The sequence below is a fragment of the Scardinius erythrophthalmus genome (assembly GCF_964197995.2).
Source record: "Scardinius erythrophthalmus genome assembly, chromosome: 2".
Taxonomy (NCBI): Eukaryota; Metazoa; Chordata; class Actinopteri; order Cypriniformes; family Leuciscidae; genus Scardinius; species Scardinius erythrophthalmus.
The window spans coordinates 34,369,301-34,395,026 of record NC_138222.1 but is presented as its reverse complement, the minus strand read 5'-3'; the positions used below and the strand labels follow the sequence as shown (position 1 = coordinate 34,395,026).

General features: G+C 38.9%; 2 protein-coding genes and 1 long non-coding RNA gene across 9 annotated transcripts in view; 2 read left to right on the top strand and 1 right to left on the bottom strand.

Moving 5' to 3' along the window:
• Positions 1 to 17,006, top strand: part of phkb (phosphorylase kinase, beta) — a 74,641-nt gene extending 57,635 nt beyond the window's left edge. For 3 of the 7 annotated variants that reach the window (XM_081359862.1, XM_081359863.1, XM_081359867.1), the window contains exons 17-31: positions 3,325 to 3,408; positions 5,316 to 5,420; positions 5,701 to 5,783; positions 5,859 to 5,949; positions 7,274 to 7,332; positions 7,494 to 7,656; positions 7,735 to 7,816; positions 8,370 to 8,427; positions 8,621 to 8,711; positions 14,258 to 14,460; positions 14,619 to 14,753; positions 15,340 to 15,469; positions 15,637 to 15,744; positions 15,851 to 15,991; positions 16,301 to 17,006. In XM_081359862.1, the coding sequence (XP_081215988.1) occupies positions 3,325 to 3,408; positions 5,316 to 5,420; positions 5,701 to 5,783; positions 5,859 to 5,949; positions 7,274 to 7,332; positions 7,494 to 7,656; positions 7,735 to 7,816; positions 8,370 to 8,427; positions 8,621 to 8,711; positions 14,258 to 14,460; positions 14,619 to 14,753; positions 15,340 to 15,469; positions 15,637 to 15,744; positions 15,851 to 15,991; positions 16,301 to 16,438 (1,671 nt within the window). In that variant the 3' untranslated portion in view covers positions 16,439 to 17,006. Of the gene's footprint in view, positions 1 to 3,324; positions 3,409 to 5,315; positions 5,421 to 5,700; positions 5,784 to 5,858; positions 5,950 to 7,273; positions 7,333 to 7,493; positions 7,657 to 7,734; positions 7,817 to 8,369; positions 8,428 to 8,620; positions 8,712 to 10,261; positions 10,353 to 14,257; positions 14,461 to 14,618; positions 14,754 to 15,339; positions 15,470 to 15,636; positions 15,745 to 15,850; positions 15,992 to 16,300 lie in introns of all 7 variants that reach the window. The other 4 variants (XM_081359861.1, XM_081359864.1, XM_081359866.1 and 1 more) reach the window with 3 other exon arrangements.
• Positions 17,007 to 18,811: 1,805 nt separating this feature from the next.
• On the bottom strand, positions 18,812 to 20,964 carry LOC308687359 (C-C chemokine receptor type 1). The gene has a single exon (XM_081359869.1). It carries the CDS (start codon positions 20,867 to 20,869, stop codon positions 19,940 to 19,942), a length of 930 nt encoding a protein of 309 aa, XP_081215995.1. The 5' UTR covers positions 20,870 to 20,964; the 3' UTR covers positions 18,812 to 19,939.
• A 3,192-nt stretch (positions 20,965 to 24,156) lies between these two features.
• LOC308681052 lies at positions 24,157 to 24,922 on the top strand. Its single transcript, XR_014028976.1, has 4 exons — positions 24,157 to 24,327; positions 24,534 to 24,582; positions 24,685 to 24,741; positions 24,825 to 24,922. It is a non-coding gene; the product is annotated as an uncharacterized lncRNA (long non-coding RNA).
• Positions 24,923 to 25,726: the final 804 nt, after the last annotated feature.

Genomic DNA, 25,726 nt, shown 5'->3' with positions numbered 1-25,726 from the left:
TAAATTAGCATCTATTTTCCTGTTTCGGTTGGATATGAGCTGGATTCTCTTCGGCATGGGGCTTATTGTTCTGGTGTTTTTTTCTTTCCGTTGTGTTGTGCAGTACACTTTTGTATTGGAGTGTTATTCTGAGAATGTCAGACCGCAGGAGGTCAGAGAGAAATAGAGCTCCATCTAATGTCGTAAAGATGTCGGCACACTCTTTGTACACTCTGCACTGGAATATGATTACTGAGGCAAGCGTCACTATCTGCAGGGAGGGGGGTTTGTTCTTAGACTTTTAGGTTGCTACGCTTCAGGAGAAGTGTACTATTACTTTTCTAAGCAATCAGTCTTGTGATTTCTACTTGGCAGACAATAAAATGGCCGAAAAATCCCATAGATTTAGATTGAAGGGCAAACCTGAGCAGAGACGAAGCCATAGATCTCCAAGTGGGTGGACATAGGTGAAATAGGGTGGCAGGGAGGTAGGAATACAATTCTGTGGCATGAATAAATCATGCAAATTACTGCTGTACTGTTCGGTGTTTTGCCCTGACATTGTATTTGTTGCCATTTTAAGTTGTGTGCCGTGACTGCAGCTCTGCCTTTAAACATGTGGTTGATGAGTGTCACTGGCAAAGTGGTTTATGTGTTGGATGGAAAATTCACTGCACATTGACTCAAATACCTCTGTTTAATCTCCTTGCACTGTTTTGTTCTGCTGAGACTCTTTACCGATAGTTCAACTTGCATGTAATTGTTACTGGGAGAGGACTAATCCGGCTAAAAGCGAGACTGAATCAAACAGTGTGGACCAATTACACTGTTTAAAAATGGTGGGGTCAGTAAGATTTGTTTGTTTGAAATAAATCAATACTTTTACTCAGCAAGGACACAAAAAAATGATCAGAAGTGACAAAAAATATAATGTTTAATTTTAGATGATATAAAAATTTTATAATCATATAATATTTAATAAATATTTCAAATTCTATTTCAAATAAATGTTGTTCTTCAAACTTTCTGTTCATTATAGAATCCTGAAAAAAAACAAAAAACCTTTACACTTTTCATTCTTTTTTAAGCAGCATCCCCATTTTCAATTTATCGAGGGAATGCATTGACGTCAATTTCCCGCCAGAATACGCCCCTCTCAGCCGGATTGAGTGGCAAAAGAGTTGCTGCGTGACTGGAGTTAATAGGGGAAACTGCGAAAACGCGAGTAAAACGAAATATTATCAGTTTAATCTAAAGGATGGATTCGATATAGTGTTCCTTACAACTTACCAAAAATCCAGTGATCCATGGATATTGACATGCAGCCAGGAATCGTGTTTCCTGACATTTACATGTGCCTGACGACGCCGGGGAAATAAATAAAGCAAATTTGTAAACGCTTGTAAATGCCTGTAAACGCTTAATACAATATAGATAGGTCTAAATCCAGGTGATCACTTACATTAATGTTGTACTGTATATCATCATATCGTCCAGCCCTTAAACTTGTATAGTTTTTTGTCAGTGTTTATTTAAAAACATCCAATTATGCAGAATATAGTCTGTTCTGTAGCTTTTGGCAGTCTGTAAAAATATACAGTACCTCAGATTTCTGGTCAAATCTAGTTGTACAGTCAATCGCAAAGCTCTTTCTGGTTTTAGATTATCTATAATAATAATAATACATCTCATGAGCAAAATAAAATAAATTACTTAAAAAGAAATGTAAGAAATGAGCCCAATTCTTTGAATGGTAGCATATCTGTGTGGATCTGTTGACTTTGTGATGCTAAAAATAGTGTACATTTAGAGGTGGAAAATAGTTTTTCTAGCTTTATATGCAAAATGGGATGAGCCTTATTAGACTTGTGCACAGTAGCATCATGGTGAGCTTTTGATAAGAAAATGCATGAATCTTGTTATTCTTACAATTTTGTGCAGCAAAGTGTAATGACTGAAAAATCTAGGCTGGAAAGCGAAAGGAACCAAGGAATCATGAACTTTACACCACTTAACACCAGGTTGCCCCAAGGGAACAGAGTACTCTAATAAGCGCACTGCAATTTGGGATATACAAAAGTATCAGCTAAATGATAAATTAGTGATACAGAAGAGAGCAGCTTTATTGAGGTCACAGAGGAAGTGTTGTGAAAGTGTTACGCTCAAATAATGGCTTAAGTGCTCAGATCTCTGTCTTAATTATTGGCACTAAGACCTTGTGAAAAATATCACAGCAGTACACTGAACCAACTTAAAACTGCAAGGTAAACTGTCTGGTCTGGCTCATTCTGATTCTTCTTTGTCACACTATCTCCCCCGGTTTCATACACAAGGCTAAAGCTAGTCCCAGACTAAAATACATGTTTGAGCTGTTTTAACTGAAAGAAACTTGCACGAACACTTGCAACAACAGACTTGACCTTTTCTCCAAGGAAATAACCAGGCTTTCAGAATCAACCACTGAACAAAACATGCATGTTATGAATTAAACCACATGGTGCCTGTACTATAATGACTCAGATAATACCTTTACACACATAACGGACACACACAGGCATTCTAGTCCTTATTGAGTGTGATATATACGTAAGGGATAATGTATCCCTTACGTATATATCACATATATATATATCACGTATATACCTCCGCTTCGCGTCGGGATCCCGTTCAGCCTGTCGGGGTTGTTATTCACTATAACAACCGGCTCACTATACATTATCCCGCTTATTACATGGCTACCTACAAAATAAATAAATAATTTGCCGCGAATTATTGATTTAAAAAGGGGTTATTGATTTAAAAACGATTGTATTGCTTCCGCTAAAGAAAATAGTCCGTTCCGCGTCCATAGCAACGCGCTGTTTTTCATGGCAACGGTCTGTTATACTTCGCAGCGGTCTGTTATAAAGAAATAAATAAATATATTTATTACATGGCTTGGCTGAATTCCAATATAGAATGCGGTCTGTTATTTCTTTATAACAGACCGCTGCGAAGTATAACAGACCGTTGCCATGAAAAACAGCGCGTTGCTATGGACGCGGAACGGACTATTTTCTTTAGCGGAAGCAATACAATCGTTTTTAAATCAATAACCCCTTTTTAAATCAATAATTCGCGGCAAATTATTTATTTATTTTGTAGGTAGCCATGTAATAAGCGGGATAATGTATAGTGAGCCGGTTGTTATAGTGAATAACAACCCCTTCAGGCTGATTCAAGATCCCTCCGCTTCGCGTCGGGATCCCGTTCAGCCTGTCGGGGTTGTTATTCACTATAACAACCGGCTCACTATACATTATCCCTTACATATTTATGTGTGTTTGTGTGTCTCTATTTTTCAAGGCATACCGCTTCCTTGCCATTAATAAGAAGCTTGGTTTGAGTGGGAGACCGGATAGGCCCGTTGGCTGCATTGGCACTTGCAAGGTAAACAGTGTTCTGTGTGCTGCCGCAAACTCTCCTGACAGGAAATGCAAACATTTCCTCATTTACTTCAGCTCTTGCTCATTACAGTTCTTTGTGATTTATCCTTACAATAACTCAGAAGCTCAGAGTAACACAGTGCCTATGATAATTAAATATTAGTCCAACTCTCCTTTAAAGGAATAGTTCACTGTCATTATGTACTCAGCCTCATGTCGTAACAAACTTGTATGGTGCTATTCTAACTCTAAAAGACAAAAGTATTTTTTTCATGAATCTTTATACAGATCTTTTCCATACTGCAACAGTTCATAGTGACCACATCTGCTAATCTCCAAAAATGACAAAATACCCACCAAAAACATTTTAAAAGTCATCTATGATTGATATGAAAGACTGATTGTCAGACTGAAATTTAGTTGGTATTGACTGATAATCTTGCTCCGGTGAGCTGTTCTTTTCAGGGAACCAGATAATACGTTTTACTTTTTGTACAGAACGAATCATTCATGTATCTGACTGATTTGTTCACACATGATCTGGTTGCAGTTTGCAGTTCTTGAATTAAGATATTACTATGATAGAAGATTAATGACTTAAATTTCAGTCTGTTTTTCTCAAAAAGCCATCGTATGGCTTAAAGGGATAGTTCACCCAAAAATAATAATTAGCCCATGATTTACTCACCCTCAAGTCATTATTCTTTCAGACAAATACAATCGGAGTTATAATAAAAGTGTCCTGACTCTCCCAAGCTTATGGGATTGAATGGCTGTGAATGGCTGTTTCTGTTTTGAAGTCCATAAAAGTGCATCCATCCATCCTAAAAGCGCTCCACACGGCTCTGGGTGGTTAATAAAGGCCTTCTGAAGCAAAGCGATGCGTTTGTGTAAGTAAAATATTCATATTTAACATGTTACAAAGTAAAATTCTAGTTTCCTGTCAAACGGCCATACGCAAAATTCTCTGCGCCTAATGTGCAACTTGTGACGTCAGAAGTAGCGTAAATATCAGCAGTACGTCGCATTACTTGCATAAATTGCGCTTAGACATAAGTCGAATCCGTATGTTCGTTTGGCCGGAAGCTAGTTATTTTATTTTCTAAAGTTTTAAATATGAATATTTTTCTTACACAAACGCATTAGATGCACTTTTATGGACTTCAAAACAGAAACTGCCATTCACTGCCATTATAAAGCTTGGAAGAGCGAGGACATTTTTTTATATTAATCCGATTGTATTTGTCTGAAAGAAGAATGTTATATACGCCTAGGATGACTTGAGGGTGAGTAAATCATGGGCTAATTTTCATTTTTGGTGAACTATCCCTTAAAGAAGACTTGGAAAATGGCACTCGATTTATATATGAGTACTTTTATGGGTCTTTTGTTGTCATTTTTTAACCCTAACAGCCACTTGTCATAAAGATTCTTCTAAATATCTAGTTTTTTTTTGTTCCACAAAAAAAAGAAAAAAAAAAAGTCAAATGAATTGTAACGGCATGAGTGTAAATGCACACAAACCCTTTAACTGCACACAAACCTAAATTATGTCAAGAGGTGCAGATGATTGATTACAAGTCTATTGTTCGGTTCCAAAACTGCTGAGCCTCACTGCCTGCAGGCAGTTTAAGCAGGATGACATTTGGGGAAGATAAAAATAGGAACTCCAGAGTAATGATCTTCTGTATTTGATGGATAATTGATTATGTTTAGTATGACAGTGGTGGGCTATATGCAGTAACTCACTTCTCACATAAATACAGAGAAAATTAGAGGGATGTCTATGTGTCTGTCTGTTCAGAAAGGATGGTATGTTTTATTTGCTGTCTGAGGTAAAGTATATGTCTAGATCTAACAGTCATCCATATAGTTGCAGGTAACGCAATGGGTAATTTCTCTCCCCCTCAGATTTATCGAATACTTGGAAAGACTGTGGTCTGCTATCCAATTGTCTTCGATCTCAGTGACTTCTACTTGTCCCAGGATGTCATGCTTTTGATAGATGATATTAAGGTGAGATATCACACCTCACTGGTTCCTGAGACGATGTAAGAAGAGGGTTCACTTTGTGTTTCATATTTTGTCTATCTTTCTATATAAAGAAAGAATCAAATTTAGGGCAGAAAATGGGCAATGGACAGAAACGTCCCCTATAAATCATCAGTGTCCACCCTCAGAGTTACAGTGTGGTTCTTCTGCTGTCTGTGCTGTGCTTGTATGTTTATGCTGCAATGTGATTGCCAAAGTTCTAGCGCTCTCTTGTAATGCGGTTGTGTTTACATGCGTTTTACAGAATGCCTTGCAGTTCATTAAGCAGTACTGGAAGATGTCGGGCCGACCTCTCTTCCTGGTCCTTATCAGAGAGGACAACATTAAGTAAGAGGCACTCCAATCAGACAGAACCTAGTTTTGTTTATGAGAGGTATAGTAATGTCACCTCTTTCTTGCCAGGGGGAGCCGCTTCAACCCCATCCTGGACATGCTGGCATCTTTTAAGAAGGGAAACATTGGAGGAGTCAAAGTTCATGTGGACAGACTTCAGGTGCTGCTCTTTATAAGAAATGATTTTATATGTAATGCGTCTAATTGACTTCCAAAATTAGCCTTTTTCCACATCTTACAAACACATGGGAATGTATTATTAAAGTAATATTAATGCATACTGTATTTCTCTCACTGAATGGTTTCATATTGATAAATAGAAGTTTATATTCTGAGAAATCTGAGTGCATACGTCACTATAGAGAGAAGTCTTGTCGTTTCACCAGAAGTTGGAGTTATGAAATTTTGATTCAAAATTACGAGATAAAAAAATTCAGGCTTTGACAATAACATGCTTTTAGACAATAAATTGTGTGATTTTTCATTTCATGCCAACTTTGGTAATGCAGTTGAACAATGATCCAGATCAGACATAGAGGCTGAAAAGAAAGAAAAAAAGAAAAGTTTTAGAGAGGCCTAGTCAAAGTCCAGATTCTGAATCAAAGAAAGATGACATAGCAGGACCTTGAAAAGAGCAGTACCTATTTTCACTGAAATAACTTTTTTTGTTATTAAAAAATTTGTAATTAAAAATTTTTGTGTGAATTAACATGTGTATTGTGCAAGTGCATTGTGTCTTTACTCAGGTTTTTGTACACAAGTTTGGCATAATAGAGAATTTTAAGATGGGGGCTAATACTTATTTGCTGTACTGTAGTCGTTTAGTGTGTTGATTAACTGTCATTTAGAACATATTGTAATATAATGTAATATTGCATGATGTATCTAAATGCCTTTGTATTCCCTATGGTCTATCAGGGGTTTTCAAAGTGTGGGGCGCGCAGGGGAGGCACGGGCGATATGACAACGCCAATCGCTAGAGATTTTTCTATATAGTTTATCTGTATGTAAATACATGTGTGCACTGCAGGACTGCTTAAACACGACTGAGCAGCAAAGAAACATCAATGAATAAGAAGAAAGAGTGGGACATGCTTGATGATGAGTTATTAAAAGTACAATAAACCATGAAAGTGAACTGAATTCGTGGCTGACAGGCAGCTTTCTGTGGCGCACATCCGAAGAGCACGAGTGCTGAATTCAGTTCACTTTCACAGCTTATTATTGCACTTGAAAGGTCAAATACACACATTTATGTGTCAAAATGCCCATTTTGGTGAGTATTCACGTAACATTGTCAGTTAGGTGAAAGTAAACAGTTAGGACTCTTGACTAAATATCTGTCATAGCTTTATTAAGAATCTGTGTGTAATCCATGCTGTGTGGTTTAATTGAAGGACGCCATCATGTATGTTATGTTGTGTTATGTCTTTGACTTTGAAAATCCCTGTTCTAATGTAACATTCTTTGTGGAAACTTTATAGACCCTGATATCAGGCGCTGTGGTGGAGCAATTGGATTTCCTACGTGTCAATGAAGCTGAGTAAGATTTAACCTCCATTTGTACCATTTATTTTCCTCTTCACCTTTGTTCAATATGGTACACTTATTGAAGCAATGGAAAGAAATTGTCTTCACGGTTTCTAAGGCATGCCGCAGATTCATAATCCATTTTTTTTTTCCATAATACATTCCTCTGGGTAGGATCCCAGAGTTTAAGAGCTTCGAGGAGCTGGAGTTGCCCAAGCATTCGAAGGTGAAGCGTCAAACCAGCACGCCGAACGCCTCTGACCTGGAGCAGCAGCCTGAGATCAACGTCGAGGAATGGTTGCATAAATCCACATCTGATGTTCTACAGAAATTCAATGTGAGCCTTACTATCCTGCCTGTGTGTGATTATGAGTTTAATAGAGGTGCTCTTATATAACTCATATTCTGTTATCAGGACTGTGACTGTCTGGCCAGTCAAGCCCAGCTGGCCAGTATTCTCCTCAAAAAAGAAGGCCCAGACTTCTTTGATAAAAACGGTATGTGGTTTAGTCACCCAAATAGTAGCCTACATAATTCATAAGATATTTATTATTAGTTCAGTCAAATATGTCTCTACCTCTGAAATGTCTGGTATTTTTAATAAAGGTTTAATGATTAAGTGTAAGTGTAAGGCCAGAGTATTTCAGTGCTATTGAAATGGTGAGCTTTTTAAAAAGCCACAGGACACGTCTTACTGCATGGCTGCTTTTAAAGCTCATCTGAATGAAATGTCCACAGCTGTAATCCATTTAGTGCCTTCATGGATAAGCAAGTGGGTTGGCAATGCTTGCTCACACCCTTGTTGTGGTCTTAATTCCCGTAGCTACAGTTTATCTCGTAGCTCAAGACTGTTCACACTCTTAAACGGACCTATTGAACAAGCGCAGAGCGATTAAATACATGCCTATATGTGATTTTATGTTGCAAGCCGGAGCTTCCACATGTGTTTGGGCCTAAACGCTCCGGGGATGTTGTCTTACAGACTACACTAAGGCTGAACATATTTGTTTTCATGGTTAACATGCCATTCCTAACCCTCTGTATGTCCAGAGAATCTCAAGGATGACATGGAGAGAATCTACAGAAGAGCTGGGAGCAGGAAGCTTTGGTAAGTCTTTCCTCTTTTCATTGCACTCACCGGAAGCATTTAGAGTTTCACTTATTTTCTCATTATAGTTGGGTAAAATGATCCACTCTTGATATAGTTATGGCTATTTTGGTTTTTACCTGTTATGTGTATTTGTCTAATGTTACGTGCAACTATGCGCATATATATTTTCAAACACGCAAACCTCATGTAGGCTGGCGGTGCGTAGTGCTGCGGCCGTTATCCAGAAGTTTCCCGGTTCTATAGCTCCTCATATAACCACTATATTGGTCCATGGCAAGCAGGTAATTGGGCGGTGGGGTATACGACCTCTGCATGTGTGGTGTAACTGTTGACTCCGTGCTGAAGGATGTGTTAACTCATGAGCACGCAGCACTCATCCTTTGTTGTTGTTTTTCCTTTACATCCGCTTAGCCAAGCTGTTATTATCATGCACAAAGAAACCATGCAGCTCATTAGTTGTTTTTTTCTTTCTTTTATAATTGTTATTTTGTGCCTATGGTAATGTTTTTTTTGAAGTTGAGCTTTTTTATATCCTTCATAACACAAATTGATGCCTCTTAGCTGGGGTTATCACTGTAACAGTGTCTCATTTGCAATTTGTTTGTGAGCTAAACTCCATTATGTCTATGGCAGTATAACCTGTCCATAACACTTATTTATATTCATTCACCAAAGGAATCCATCAGCTAAACATGAAATTGGTGAACATTAAAATTGGTTCTTGTAGCTCAAATGACGCTAAAGTCATGCACCTAATAATAAAACGTATACACTGAATATACTGTCAGTTACTTTGGATACAAGCGCCTGCCAAATAAATGTATAAATAAATGGAAATGGAAATGCAAATTACAAAAGTGTACAGTAGGAAGTGTAACTTCTGTCCAGGAGCAACACCAGCATAGTTTAAATGCCCAATGCCACTTTGTCACTTGGAGATGCCGAGCTCTCCTGATCGTTTTCGTCCCAGAGGGCCCAGCTTTAAATATTAATGATTTAAATGCTACAGGGGGTCAAAATTTTGGAATATAACATCATCTCATTTATTGAAATGAGCACCGTGCTGCATTACAATTAGACTTCAAACAATCTAAAGTTTAAAGAAGTTTGGCGGGGTTCACAAAGTTCTTGTAACAAGTCTTTTTGGTGATATATGTGAAATGAATCACTGTTGAGCTCCAACTATATTTGTCATTGCTTATGAGGCAGCAAGTCTTATATAGACTATCTGTCAAAAGTTTGGGGTCTGTAGGATTTTTTTAAATGTATTTTAAAGAAGTCTCTTATGCTCACCAAGACTGCATTTTATTTGATCAAAGAAACAGTAAAAACAGTAATATTGTGAAAATATTATTACATAAAAAACTATTATTTTCTGTTTTATTATATTTTAAAATGTCATTTATTCCTGGGATGTTAAAGGTGAATTTTCAGCATCATTACTCCAGTCTTCAGTGTCACACGATCCTTCAGAAATCATTCTAATATGCTGATTTGCTACTTAAGAAACATTAAAAAAAAATTGAAAATGTGATGCTTTCTTCGGGATCCTTTAATGAATAGGACGTAACAGCATTTATTTGAAATAGAAATCTTATGTAACATTGTAAATGCCTTTACTGTCACTTTTGATTTTATTTTGAATTTAACGTATCCTTTCTGAATAAAAGTATTAATTTATTTAAAATGTAATCTTTCTGACCCCAAACTTTTGAACAGTAGTGTATACATTTTAGGAATAAACTATGTTTTATAGTAGACTGTAGTCCAATTCAATTTCTGTTTGGCTCCATTGAATGAGTGTTGTGTTGTATTGTGTTGTGTTCACCAGGTCCGTTGTGCGCCTTGCTGCCAGTCTCTTAACTAAACTAGTGGACAGCCTTGCACCGAGCATTACTAGTGTTTTAGTGCATGGCAAGCAGGTAAGTGAAAAACAGGAACAGGGGCCTAAATAATAGATAAGATATGAACGAACAAGTCAAAAATGTAATGAAGTCAAACATTTTAATGTTCACTGATTATAAGAAGGTTAAAATTAGCCAAGAATGTTTTCTCTTCACATCAGTTGTATAATGAAGTCATGATGGACTCCTCTTCCTATTACACAACAGAATAATAGCTAATTGCATCAGTCATCACTGGCAAAGCTAACCTGCTTTCATTTGAAGCTTAACTATTCTTTTTGCTGCAAAAATCGCTTTTACCCAGAACGCCGGAAACCATCCCATTGTTCGTGCATTACATGTACTCTCAGTGTACATTTACCTTTTATTTGCTTTGTGTTGAGACAAACATTACTTGTGGTGTGGAGTGTTTGTTTAATGAACTGCCATAGTTTCCCAACATAGTCGTGTTTAGCCCCTGGTGGTTGTGAAATGATTCATCAGAGTAGCGCACTAGCAGTGAATCTGCATATAAATTGCATCCTAGGGGCCTAATGTTGTGGGTAAGATAAATGGGTACGTTTTGGTTTGAAAATGGGTCATTCTTTGCATACAAGAGCAGTCTGAGCTGACCTGCATGTAGAATCACAGAGTCTTAGCCTTATTTAATTTAAAGAAGCCAAGCCTTTTTCTATGTGCTCCCTACTTAATGTGTATTTGGGTAAATTGCCATAGCAGAACAATATTGATGTCTGCTGGGAACTATAAGGAGATAGCCACCACATACTTAAGCCAGACTCAAAATATATATTTTTTTATTGCATAGATAACAAAGACCAAGTGGCTTCTGCTAACAAATCACACTAGACTGACTTTTTTTCTTCTAACATTTGAGAACCACAAAGTACCCAAGTAGATTTTATCTTTTAAAAGCCAACAAATTTGTTTTTGTTAAATTTATGCTATCTTTTGATATCTAATACAGTGGTATTCATAAATATCAGAGATGCCCAAGCCGGGCCAAAGGTGGCACCTGATGACCTTTGATTTGGCCTGCCATAAAATCATAAGGAAAAATAGGACAAAAACATTGAAACATATTATTTATAAAAAAAAATATTTGTTTGGTTTAACATTTATTTTATTTTATTTTATTTTATATATATATATACAGTCGTGCTCAGAATTAATCATACCCCTGGTAAATATGATCAAAAATGTCTGTAAAAAATAAATCTGCATCGTTTATCCTTTTGATCTGTAAAAAATAAATCTGCATCGTTTATCCTTTTGATCTTTCATTCAAACAATTGGCAAAAATCTAACCTTTCATTGAAGTAAAAGAATTGAAAGTGGGGGGGAAATCACATTATGAAATAAATGGTTTTCTCCAATACACGTTGGCCACAATTATTGATACCCCTAGAATTTTTTATGAATAAAATATCTCTGAAGTATATTCCCATTAATATTTACCTTTTTTTTAGCACACCAAGGTGACTAGGAACATGAAATTGTCCAGCTATGACTTCTTGTTTCACAAGAGTTTATTTATGAGGAAACACAAAGGCCAAATTCTCTTAATCATCCATCACAATGAGTAAAACCAAAGAATATAGTTCTGATGTGCAGCAAAAGATTGTTGAGCATCACAAAATAGAAAGTGGCTGTAAGAAAATAGCTAAAGAATTGAAAATCCCCATTTTGACCATCAGGGCAATAATTAAGAAGTTTTATTACATGGCTTGGCTGAATTCCAATGTAGAATGCGGTCTGTTATTTCTTTATAACAGACCGCTGCGAACTATAACAGACCGTTGCCATGCAAAACAGCGCGTTGCTATGGACGCGGAACGGACTATTTTCTTTAGCGGAAGCAATACAATCGTTTTTAAATCAATAAACTCCTTTTAAATAAATAATTTGTGTCAATTTATTTATTTATTTTGTAGGTAGCCATGTAATAAGCGGGATAATGTATAGTGAGCCGGTTGTTATAGTGAATAACAACCCTTTCAGGCTGATTCAAGATCCCTCCGCTTCGCGTCGGGATCCCGTTCAGCCTGTCGGGGTTGTTATTCACTATAACAACCTGCTCACTATACATTATCCCTTACATAATCAACTAAAGATGTTACGAATCTGCCAGGAAGGGGATGTGTGTCTATATTGTCTTTAATGTACGGCGAGGATGAAAGTTTGAATGGCCAAAGACTCTTCAATAATCACAGATGGAGAATTGCAGAGATTACTTGAGTCTTGGGGGTCAGAAAGCCTATTAAAAAAAATCAAACAGCACCGACATCCCCACATATTGTTTGGGAGGTTTTTAAGAAAAATGCTCCTCGCTCATCATCAAGAACAAACTCCAGCATATTCAGTTGTCAGGTTCTGTGGTCAGATGAAACAAAAAAAAAAGAGCATTTTGGCAGCAAACACGCTAGATGGGTTTGGTGCACACAAGGATAAAAATTACCCCATGTGTAGAATTTAATATACCATTGGATCTTTAATGTTGTGGGCATATTTTTCTGCTGGAGGTCCTGGACTTCTTATTCAGATACATGGCATCGTGGATTCTATCAAATATCAACAGATAAAAAATCAAAACCTGACGCCTTCTGCTAGAAATCTTATAATGGGCCGTGGTTGGATCTTCCATCAGGACAGTGATCCAAAACAAACATCAAAATCAACACAAAAATGTGTTAGGGAGCACAAAATGAAGCTTCTGCCATGACCATCCCAGTTCCCTGACCTGATGAGTGGAGTGAACTGAAGAGAAGAAGCGCCAACATGAACTTGTGAATCTGAAGGATCTGGAGAGATTCTGTATAGAGGAATGGTCTCTGATCTCTTGTCAGGTGTTCTCCAAACTCATCAGGCATTATAGGAGAAGACTCAGAGCTGTTATCTTGGCAAAAGGAGATTGCAAGAAGGGTATCAAAAAGGGTATCAATAATTGTGGCCAACGTGTTTTGGAGAAAAACATTTATTTTATAATGTGATTTCCCCCCCACTTTCAATTATTTTACTTCAATGTAAGGTTAGGATTTTGCCAATTTTTTGAATGAAAGATCAAAAGGATAAACAATGCAGATTTATTTTTTACAGCCATTTTTGATCATATTTACCAGGGTTATGATTAATTCTGAGCATGACTGTATATATATATATATATATATATATATACATAAAATGTTGATGTGTGTGTGTTTATAAAATATAGTTGGATATAAAGCAACATTTACTTTCAGCCCACAGCCTTCAATCAAGGTGTTTGCCCTTCATAGTAAAAAGTTTGCATACCTGTGATATATATATATATATATATATATATATATATATATATATATATATATATGTATATATATATATATATATATATATATATATATATATATATATATATATGGGACCGCTGTAATAATGTTGTAATTTTTATGCAGATCTGCAGTGTAGAACAATAGAACATCTTGAATAGACCTATTACCACATTTATTCATATTATTTGGGAGCTTTTCTTGAAAAGGATAGATGTACTGGAATGTTGTGATTTTGTGATTTATACAAAACACTCTTTTGACAGTTCATAACTACACTGTATTTTGTGAATTGGTGGCTAATTTGTATTATTTCTTATCTCATTTGTACATTTTAATGCTTACGCCTCACTGATGGTTGGATTTAGGGGTGGACCTTTTAATGCTTACGGTCTTTATAAAAATCAAACATTTCCTTACACATCACATTGTACAAATTCAAACGAAATCGTTTTTTTGTCATAATATCGGGTTGGATTTATACATTTTTAAAAAGAGATAATACTGGGTTGAGTCATTGCAGTACATTTAAAACCCTTTCAAAGAAATAGAAATGACCAAAATGCTTCTCTGACAAATCATCCATCGTGATACAGACTGACGGCAGTTCTGATTTACCAGGTGACTCTGGGACTGTTTGGGCATGAGGAGATTGTGATCTCTAACCCACTGTCTCCGGGGGTCATAAAGGACATCATATACAGCAAGTGCAGCCCTCACGGCGAGCGAGAGGCTGTGCTGCAGCAAGAGCTGGTCATCCACATTGGCTGGATCATCTCCAACACCCCAGAGCTGTTCAGTGGCATGCTGAAGATCCGTGTGGGGTATGCTGTCCCCTCTCTTTTCAGATAATGAGCTTCACAACATGAGCCTAAATAACAGAAATAACACGTTCACATATCTAAATAATAAATATATTGCATTAGGTTCTGCACATTAGTTTCCTTAACAAACTTTCTTGTCATGCTCATGTTTCAATCAGGTGGATTGTTCAAGCAATGAAACATGAGTTGAAGATTCGTGCTGGGGACATGCCACCTCAGGACATCTACCAGATGTCCCCTAGTGATGTCAAACAGCTCCTGCTGGATGTCCTCCAGCCTCAGCAGGATGGCAGGTGCAGGATGCCCACCATCTGTGTTTTTGTAGATACCTGCCAAACGTGAATGGTTTGCCGTGTCCATTCGCAACAGTAGTATACAGTTTATCATCATTTATATAATACTTGCTTTTAATTGGGCAACTTACAATAATTTTTAAATAAGAACCTGATATTCTGATAATGTACACCATCACCCAAAACTTGAGATCAGTAATATTATTTCTTTTTTGAAAGAATTGAATCCTTTTTTTCTGCAAAGACGCATTAAATTGATCAAAAGTGACAGTACAGACTTTAACATTGTTACCAAAGATTTCTATTTCAAATAAATTCTGTTCTTTGTATTCAAGAATGTGTTCTTTATATTTAAGAATACTGACAAGTAATCACATTCATAATTTATGAATGTCTCCGCATTCATAACAAATAAGAAATGTTTCATGAACACCAAATCAGTATATTGAATGATTTCTGAAGGATCATTTTGAATGGATAATTTATGTATTATCTCTCAAATGAATCTAGCTGCAGAGTTAGCATTCAGGGATCTGTCCGTTTTAACAATTTGGATGATTTGTTTTGGTCTTCCATGTTTCTATAGATCGTGGCTTAATAGACGTCAGATAGATGGCTCCCTCAACCGCACCCCTCTCGGCTTCTACGACCGCGTTTGGCAAATCCTAGAGAGAACACGTAATGGCATCATAGTTGGAGGAAAAAGTCTCCCTCAGGTAACTCCTCCTAAACCTTTGATCTTTTTTGGGGGAAATATTAAGCATAGCTTTGCAGAGGAACTGTAGCTCTGGAGAAATAATCTCCCTGTATTGCATCATTAAAGGGCCGTTTTAAATGTGTTCACAATATCTGCGAAAGATAACCATCTTTCACTCTTTTGCAGCAACCTACTCTGTCAGATATGACCATGTATGAAATGAATTTTTCTCTGTTGGTGGAGGACACATTAAAGAACATCGTTTTGGCTGAGTACAGGCAGATAATTGTGGAGGTTAGGCACAATTTGTCCCTTCTTATTTTGAATTTGTACTCTAGCCTATTATTCACCTTATCTGCTGTTTGACTCCATGTTTGTGTCTTTGATGACCTGAATGCAGCTGTTGATGGTGGTGTCAATTTTGCTGGAAAGAAACCCGGAGCTGGAGTTTCAGGAGCCGGTGGATTTGGACCAGTTGGTTAAGGAAGCCTTTGCTGACTTTCAGAAAGACCGCAGCAGACTGGGGGGCTCTGGGAAACTGGTGAGGGCAGATTTAGCTTCAAGTTCAAGAAGTCTTTTATGCAAGGCTTAACAGTAAAAAAAAAACAATGTATTGACTAAATACGAAATTTCTGTTCAGTGCTTTTGCCTGCCACATTTATGCAGTTGTCTTCGAATTATATTATATCGTAAATGCAATTAATTAATCAATCAGCATATCATGTATTGAATAGATTGAGAGCCCTAATGTAATGAACTTCAACACGCAGCAGCCAGTATGAATTTGAATGGCAGGTACACTTGCATTAGCATTTTGTGGTGATGTTACTAAGATAAATAAAATCCACAGGATAACATGGAGGCCTTCTACAACACACCAGCCCTGGGCAAACAAGGCACGTCCAGTTACCTGACCAAGGCAGTAATGATCCAGCTGCTGCAGGGAGAGGTGAAGCCCAGTAAAGATGACCCGTGTTCTGTCAGCTAAAGCACTTAGACTGCCATACACACTCTGTCTCGCTAACATGGGATTGTTTTTTGGTTTTGTCTGGAATAAATTAAAATAAATCATTTCAGAACCTTGAAAGTTATGCCCACATTTAAAAAAAAAAAAAAAAAAAGTTTGCATTGTTAGCCTCCCAAAGCTTACTGTACAAGTTTTTTTGTTTTCATCAGGTCCTTTATCAATACCAGCACACAACTTGGCTTTGACAAGAGAACCACATGCCTCCTGGCAAACTATTAAGTTAGGATCAAAATAGCTTCACATACAAACCAACTGCATGTCATCATTATTCAGGATGTGGTTTGAATAGTCACATAGATGTTGTTGCTTGTGAACTTAAACGTGAAGATAAGAAGCTGTTTTGCAACTGTTTTTGTTAAATAATGTAGTTTATTCTGAAATAATATATACATGTATTTGAGCTTAATGTAGTTTGTTTTTCATTTCGAACCTGTTGTTAGTTAACTTCAGAGCATATGACTGCTACTTGATGTATCATGGCACTTGCTTTTACGTATGTTTGAATACTAATATAAAAAACATTTGAGTGTGTTGGTTTCCTCATTATAAGAACAGTATTTTCAGTCCTTTACTACTGAAGAAACATTTCTATTAAAAAATATACTGCCCATGTTTTAACTTAATTGCAATTTCTGTCCTTTTCTCTCTGTGTCAACTGCATTGAAAACCTCAAATCTTTGACAGTCACATAAAAGATGCTTGTGTCACAGTTATTAGGGTTCATCCCAGAAGAAAACCTCAGCAGAAATCTTTTTTTAACTGAATGAGTGGGTGTTTGGACCAAGATCCTTGTTTATCATGCTGACCGCTGCCATCAGCCTCCGCTTAGTGTATGTCAGAGTAATCAGAGGTCTCGGCAGTTCTCCTGAGAAATGAGTCCCAAGCTTGCAATATATTGAACACGGAGAGCATACAGAGAGACTGAAGAATCTGTATCTGCCCCTGAGGCCAAATACAAGCTTTGAATGGACAGAAACAAGATTACACACTGGAGATTGGTGCTGAACAAAGCTAAGTTATGAGTTATTTTAAGACAAAATCTGTCATACAGCTGCAGGTGGCTTGTTTTTGCGGATTTGGTCAGTCCATTTAAAAAAAATGTCTCAATCTATTTGAAGGTTGACACTTTTGAAAAATGTTATTCACTTCCTTTAGTCTTGCTGCATTTTTTCTGATTTGTGTTAATAATCCATGCACCATTACACCCAATGGTACCTGTCCAAATGAATGTACACTTTAGCATGGCTATTTCATAAATCAAGCTATCCTCTTGAGAAAAGCAATAAGACTGTTTTAAAACCCTCATAAAAGTTAACAGGCCACTTAAAGTCACAGTGTGTGTGTGTGTGCAGCTGAAGTGCTTATTGGGCAGTCTGACAGGTCTGTTTTCATTGTTCTTAATCTGTATGAGGGTCACCTTTAGGTAGGTGACATGAGTGAAAAGGACTTGGTAATAATGCTTAATCTTTGCATCACATTGACATCCCTTGTGCACCCTTGTGTATCCCTTATTAACAGCTCGTTCAATGCGATTTTACTTTGAAAAAGTTTGTCTAGCGCGTGTTTACATAGTAAAACAATGGAAAAGTAGCACGTTGGAATGGAAAAACGCGTTCTGTGTGATCGGCCCCTAACAGTTGTGCTGCTTAATATTTTCTTGGAAAAAAAGGTGATTTTTGTTTTTTTGTATTCTTTGATAATAGAAAGCTCGAAAGAACAAGCATTTTTAAATATAAAACTGTCACTTTTGATTAAAGGGATAGTTCACCCCCCAAAAAGTGAAAATTCTGTCATCACTTACTCATCCTCAAGTTGTTCCAAACCTATATGAGTTTCTTTCTTCTGCTGAACACAAAAGAAGATATTTTGATGAATGTTAGTAACCAGACAGTTGATGTAGCCATTGACTTCCTATTTTAAACAAGAGTGTTACATCTAGCCTTGCGCTATAGGTTGTGCCCCGCTCACCCCTACTTCATGAATGCCTTCTGTAACTTTTACCAGATGAATCTTCATTATAAAAAGCGAATCTATGTCTCGTCTTTCATTTGAACAAAAAATCCATTTTGCATTTACGGTGGAAAACACTTGTATTACAAATGCACAGCTATGCAATTTAAGCCTGGCCCCCTAGTCCTGCTGTAGTCCCAAACCCTTCTTCTCATGTGTTTTTCTGTCCTCAGGAGATGGTCTCTATATGGATTGTTTTATAAACCATTGCCCATTCTTCCTGGCTATTGTCTATTTAGATTTCAGAGAGCTCTGGCAAAAGGAAGGGGAAGGCATTTCAGAGAAACTAGGAAGGATTTCTAAGTTAACAAAACTGTTCAGAAGCTGACATCATTTATTCATCTCAAACTGTGTCAGTCTTAGTCACTGTCTTTTGAGAAATACATGATTTAATGGAAATAGGAAAATAATCAGATTATAACTAATACAGAAACTACAACTCAGTGCTCAGCTGACAAGTTTGTAAACTTGTTGTGACAGTTGCTCGGCAGCTTTTGAAATTGTGTTTTTTCCCCCCTAGAAACTAGGTACTTTTTCAAATATTATTGCACAAGTGGCTTACAGAACAGCAAGCTACACTCTAAAAAAAAAAAAAGATGGTTCTTTAAGTTCTTTACACGTATTAACAGTTCTATTTAAAACGGTAGTGTCCTGAAGAAACCTTTATATATGCTGAAATGGTTCTTTGTGTTAGAGTTTAGGGTTCTTTATTCCCGCCTTTTTGTTTTTCAAATCTGTAACTGTCAAAGCCTCCTCCTTACTGATTTTCTGGAGCTCCTCTATATACACTGTCAACATACTCATACAAGCCGTAGAACCCTAATTTGGAGCGTATTGCACTACCATTAGATTGTACTGTAGACAGTATACTAAATGCTAGTAATGGCCAATACATAGCTTCCCCATTCCCTAAAAACACAGTTCACACAACAAGGTTGCGAGATTAGGTCAGATATATTGTCACAAAACAGTATGCATTTTATATTTGTTAAAGCAGCATCTTACATTTATAATACTTTTCAATGTAAAATTAAGGAATAACAAAAAAAAGCATGCATCTGAACATTATCAACTTTAACCATTGATTACCATTACGATTAGAGATGCAATAAAATATTGAACAAAAACCCTTTAAAAAGTAATGCTTACACTGTACAAAATATATATTTTTCTGTTATAAATAAAACAAAGATTATTGGAGTACATTTTACATTAAAATACTATTTCAGTCTTTCTACTTTAACATTTCATGTTTGATTCAAAGTGTTACTTGCCATTTCTTTGTAATTATTTGTGAAAATAAGTAAACCCTAGACCATTTTTTTTTTTCTTCAGTGTACTCTGCTATCTAAAATTCATTCTAATGCGTTTTTAAAGGCGCTTATATCATGGTCCAATTTGTGCTTCAATTAAAAAATGTTTCTTTAGTCCATATTCAGGTTTCAGGCTGTACTAGATCAGTGAGCTGTTCACAACTCTTGAATGACCCGCCTGTGAGTGTTGTGAGCCTTCAGTTTTGTGCTCCACTGGCGGGTTTTTTTTACGTAAACTCTTTGAAGAAAAAGCATAGAGGAATGGATTCACACAACTGTTGATGAACGTAAGAATTCCAGCAATGTCAGCGACAGGAGATAGAACTGACCGTGATTGTAAAAATGTTGTACAAATTTCTTCTAATTTTATTATGTGGCGTGGAGCCCAAAAAATGAAGAACATTACGACAATCCGGGTCACCAGTTTGGTTGGTCTGTATCTGTGTCTGAACATTCCCCGTGTGGCCATTTTGTGTAAGCAATAATATGAAGTCAACATGACTGTGAAAGGAAGAAAAAATCCAAGCAGTGACTCAATTAAAGCCACAATAAGTTTAGCGTCTGTATCCAGGTTTCTTTCACACTCCATTTTGGATTCACTTGGAACGTTCTCTTGTGTAAGAATTCCAGGACAAGAGAAAAGCAGTGCCAGAACCCAGCCACAGAACATCAGCACTCTCTCTCTTCTTCTGCCTATTCTGGACCACAACTGTGGATGCCGAATCCGTAAACAACGATATAAACTCAGCATAGTTACTGTTATCACACTTGAATACATACTGCAGTAGACGAGTGCTGTGAAAAGCTTGCAGGTTGATAGGTCAATGTTTTCTAGTTGACTATAAATCCACACAGGCAGGGTTATCAAACACAAGATGTCCGCAGCTGCCAGATTCAGCATCAGATGAACTGTAAAATTGTCCTTTTTGAAATTCTGAACTATGAAAAGTATTACCGCAATATTACCAGGAACTCCAATCATGAAGCAGAGACTCATCAGACCACTGCTGACCACGTTTTCTGTTGTCCAGCTGGTGGAGTTTAAACTGGAACTGTTGTAGTTCTCCATGACACAGATACAATAGTGATGTGTTAAGACAATCTCCTTACAGATCACTACACTTGTGCCGTATGTCCTCTGGCTGACAAGCACACCCACAGAGTTCTGAGGAAGTATTTTTTTTTTATTTTTTTTTTTTTTACATTTTGCATAAGCTCAGATAGTGTCTGTTTTGCTTCTATCAAATAATACTCGAAACATGTTTGCTAAAATTAAAAACACTTTATCATCTCTGTTAATAATGTTTTTTAGTAGGCTAATACATATTATAAAGTGTTACATAAAATATTAATTTATTGATATGAATTTCAACCACTTAAAGCACCTCTTCATTCTGTTAAGACTTTTCATTTCTACAGTTATTTACTTTAAATCACCCAGTATTATACTGCTATTTCTCTTTACAGTAAATAACTGTGATTCCCATTGCATCATGGGAATTTTCTGTGACGTCAAACATCACATAGAGACACTTACTGTATTTTTAAAATTTGCTGTATACTACTGTATTAGACGTAACTGTCAGGGTTCCTGGGGTGGATGAAGAAGGAGATGAACACGGAGATCTATTACGAGGTTTTAATGCTCAATAATCACAAAATACAAAGAACAGGGAGCGAGGGCAAAGAACATAGATAGAACCTTAACATAAACATTAACCGACCAAAGACAAGTGAAGGACAGGAACTTAAATACACAGAAGATTATGAGGGAAGACAGGTGACGGTGATGATGATGATGAGGATGATGAGGACCAGGTGCCGGTGATGACGACTGAGGACTCTGGGAAGTGTAGTGCACACACAGACGAAGACAGAAGAACGTGACCGTGACATTACTCCCCCCTCCCGCAAGGCGCGTCCCGCGCCGAAGGCGGCAGCATACGGGAGGGGGGGTGGGCATCCTGGAGTCCGTGACGGGAAGGTGGACCAGGTTCTGAAGTACGGACTCCAGGATGGTGGCAGGACAGACAGAGGAGGTGATCAAGACGGTGCAGGCTGAACAGGGGACCATGGAGGAACAGGCTGATCAGGTGGCCACGGCGGTGCGGACCCTTCCGGTGGCCACGGCGGTGCGGACCCTTCCGGAGGCCACGGCGGTGCGGACCCTTCCGGTGGCCACGGCGGTGCGGACCCTTCCGGTGGCCACGGCGGTGCGGACCCTTCCGGTGGCCACGGCGGTGCGGACCCTTCCGGTGGCCACGGCGGTGCGGACCCTTCCGGTGGCCACGGCGGTGCGGACCCTTCCGGTGGCCACGGCGGTGCGGACCCTTCCGGTGGCCACGGCGGAGAAGCCCCTTCGGGTGGCCACGGCGGAGAAGCCCCTTCGGGTGGCCACGGCGGAGAAGCCCCTTCGGGTGGCCGTGGCCCCTCGAGTGGCCAGGACGGAGCTCTATGCCCCCCCCCCAAAAAATACTTGGGGAAAGTCCCGGGTACAGGAGAAGGATGGCTAAAAACAGTCTCTGATTGGGCTGATAGGGATCGTGAAGAGAGCTTGATGCTGGGCAGCGATAAGGGCTCGGTGCTGGACAGCGATGAGGGCTCGGTGCTGGGCAGATCCAGCGATGAGGGCTCGGTGCTGGGCAGATCCAGCGATGAGGGCTCGGTGCTGGGCAGATCCAGCGGTGAGGGCTCGGTGCTGGGCAGATCCAGCGGTGAGGGCTCGGTGCTGGGCAGATCCAGCGGTGAGGGCTCGGTGCTGGGCAGATCCAGCGGTGAAGGGGTCTCTGCGCTGGACGGGACCAGCGGCGAAGAGGGCTCTGAGCTGGACGGGACCAGCGGCGAAGAGGGCTCTGAGCTGGACGGGACCAGCGGCGAAGAGGGCTCTGAGCTGGACGGGACCAGCGGCGAAGAGGGCTCTGAGCTGGACGGGACCAGCGGCGAAGAGGGCTCTGAGCTGGACGGGACCAGCGGCGAAGAGGGCTCTGAGCTGGACGGGACCAGCGGCGAAGAGGGCTCTGAGCTGGGCGGGACCAGCGGCGAAGAGGGCTCTGAGCTGGGCGGAACCAGCGGCGAAGAGGGCTCTGAGCTGGGCGGAACCAGCGGCGAAGGCTCTGGGCTGGACGGGACCAGCGGCGAAGGCTCTGGGCTGGACGGGACCAGCGGCGAAGGCTCTGGGCTGGACGGGACCAGCGGCGAAGGCTCTGGGCTGGACGGGACCAGCGGCGAAGGCTCTGGGCTGGACGGGACCAGCGGCGAAGGCTCTGGGCTGGACGGGACCAGTGGCGAAGAGGGCTCTGGCGGGCCGATGAGAGGAGGAAGATCGCTGTCAGTCACAGGCGCGGCGGGCACGACGCTTACTGCCTTGGTCTCGGCAGCTCTGGCGTGAAGTGCGGGCTCGGCTGGTCTGGCGTGAAGTGCAGGCTTGGTTGGGCTGATGAGAGGAGTGCCTGGAAGGGTGCTGGCGAGATCCTCTTCACCAGAGCATACTGTGAAAGCAGAATTACAACTCACCAACACCCATTCCACAAAGGCAGCGAAATTATCTTTCGGGCCTTCTCCAGTCAACTTCTCTCTGCTTGAGTCGTCCAGACTCACCCGGTAGAATGTGCAGAGGCAGTAGTCCGGATAGTGAGTGAGAGAAGCAGTCTCTAGAAAGCTCTGCGTGTGGTCCTCCAATGTTTGATCCCCCTGATCCAAACACAGGAGGCGGACAGCGGGGATATCCATTTTTGCGGTCGGTCAATCTGTCAGGGTTCCTGGGGTGGATGAAGAAGGAGATGAACACGGAGATCTATTACGAGGTTTTAATGCTCAATAATCACAAAATACAAAGAACAGGGAGCGAGGGCAAAGAACATAGATAGAACCTTAACATAAACATTAACCGACCAAAGACAAGTGAAGGACAGGAACTTAAATACACAGAAGATTATGAGGGAAGACAGGTGACGGTGATGATGATGATGAGGATGATGAGGACCAGGTGCCGGTGATGACGACTGAGGACTCTGGGAAGTGTAGTGCACACACAGACGAAGACAGAAGAACGTGACCGTGACAGTAACGGCCTCTCTGGCTGGCACCATTCCATCGTGCTTTTTATTTCCTAATTTTTGCCTTACACCGCGTGTCTACAACGCTATAATATAACAGCCAAAGGCTGTCTACATTGGACACATTGAAGCTACCTTCACCGGACCATTAATGCAAAATGCAAACCTGTTTGTCCCTTGTCAGAAATAGTGTTTACAAATAATGTTTAAATTAACATTAAATTAACTAATGTGAAATGCTGTTTTGATTGTAGCTAATGTTGGCCTACTGATGAGAAAATAACATTGTATGTTAGTTAACAAGTTTTATGGCTAGCGTCCAACTTTTCTAGTTTTAGCATTAGTTTGCAAACTATAACATATTATAGTTTGTTTTATGGAATTTAATATTTACTGCAATTTTTGTATGTGTTTAAAGGCAACTGCAACAAAGCGCCAATTCACGCCAGTGACTTCTAGCAAGATTTCTGAGGTAGGCCTAGGCTGTACTTGAAATCATATTTTTGATATATTTTGACATAAGTTTGCTGAAATGATCAGCAATATTTGACAAGTGCTTTGGAGCCACTGGTGCAGGTAGCATACAATATCTTATAAAATCTCTATAAAATTGGCTAACTTTATGTCAAATAAGTGACCTTTGCATCATATTTATTACACATCAAATGAACCAATCAGAAGATGGACCATTGTCTTTGTTCAGTTTCACCAGATTAAATGTATCCAGGTAAGCACTGCAGTAAAACTCTCACTAATTCATTCATACCAAATCTACCATTCTAAACAACTTAAGTTTATATTTTTTTGCATTATTTTGATATTTTATTAGGCAGAAGACTCTCTACCAGTCCCACCTGACCAGGAAGGTCCTAATATCAGCGCACAGGTGGGTTAACTACTGGAGGAAGGAGAACGATCATCACACAGTGATTTCTTGCATGTGTCTTACTGTGTATTTGTCTCAAACAGGGACCCCTTCACTGCAGACAAGCTGAAATGGGTTAAAATCATCGATTTCAGTTTTTCTCTCTATGGATCTCAGCATTTTTGGACAGAATTTAGGATATGTAAGTATTAAAATTTAATCTGGCATAATTAATTTAGTTCATCTGAAATGTTTGAATATGCTATTGACAAAAAGCTGTTTACAAATATATATTCTTAAGTTATAGTAAAAAGAATAATAAAAATGTAAAAAAAGGAGGTTAAAAATAATTTGACACTAATATGGAAACTCTCTCTCTCTCTCTCTCTCTCTCTCTCTCTCTCTCTCTCTCTCTCTCTCTCTCTCTCTCTCTCTCTCTCTCTCTCTCTCTCTCTCTCTCTCTCTCTCTCTCTCTCTCTCTCTCTCTCTCTCTCTCTCTCTCTCTCTCTCTCTCTCTCTCTCTCTCTCTCTGTGTGTTTGTGGACACACACACAGACCATGGAACATTCTGATGTCGTCAGCCAAGTTCTGAACAGGAACCAATCTTTGGAGAAGTTCATTTATTTGCAAAAGTGGACAAAAACATTGTGCTGACTTTTTAAAGATTATTTTGATGACGACTTTTACTCCTATGCTGTGGAAAAAATGGAGGAGTAGACAGTCAGACATTGATAATAATAAGAAATGTTTCTTGAGCATCAAAGAGACTTCTTTCAAAAACATTTAGACACTTAAATACTTATTTTGGCCACCAGTGTACATGAATTATTTTGAAGGTGGGGTTATGTTTCATGTATTGTGAAAAGAACTGTGTTTTGTCCTGTGTTGGACATTTCCTTTTTGACTGCTTAAAAATGTATTTATATTCTGCAGTTTTACGAATGTAATGGTTGATATTTCATTATAATAATTGTATAAGCTAAACAACCAATGACATACATTCATT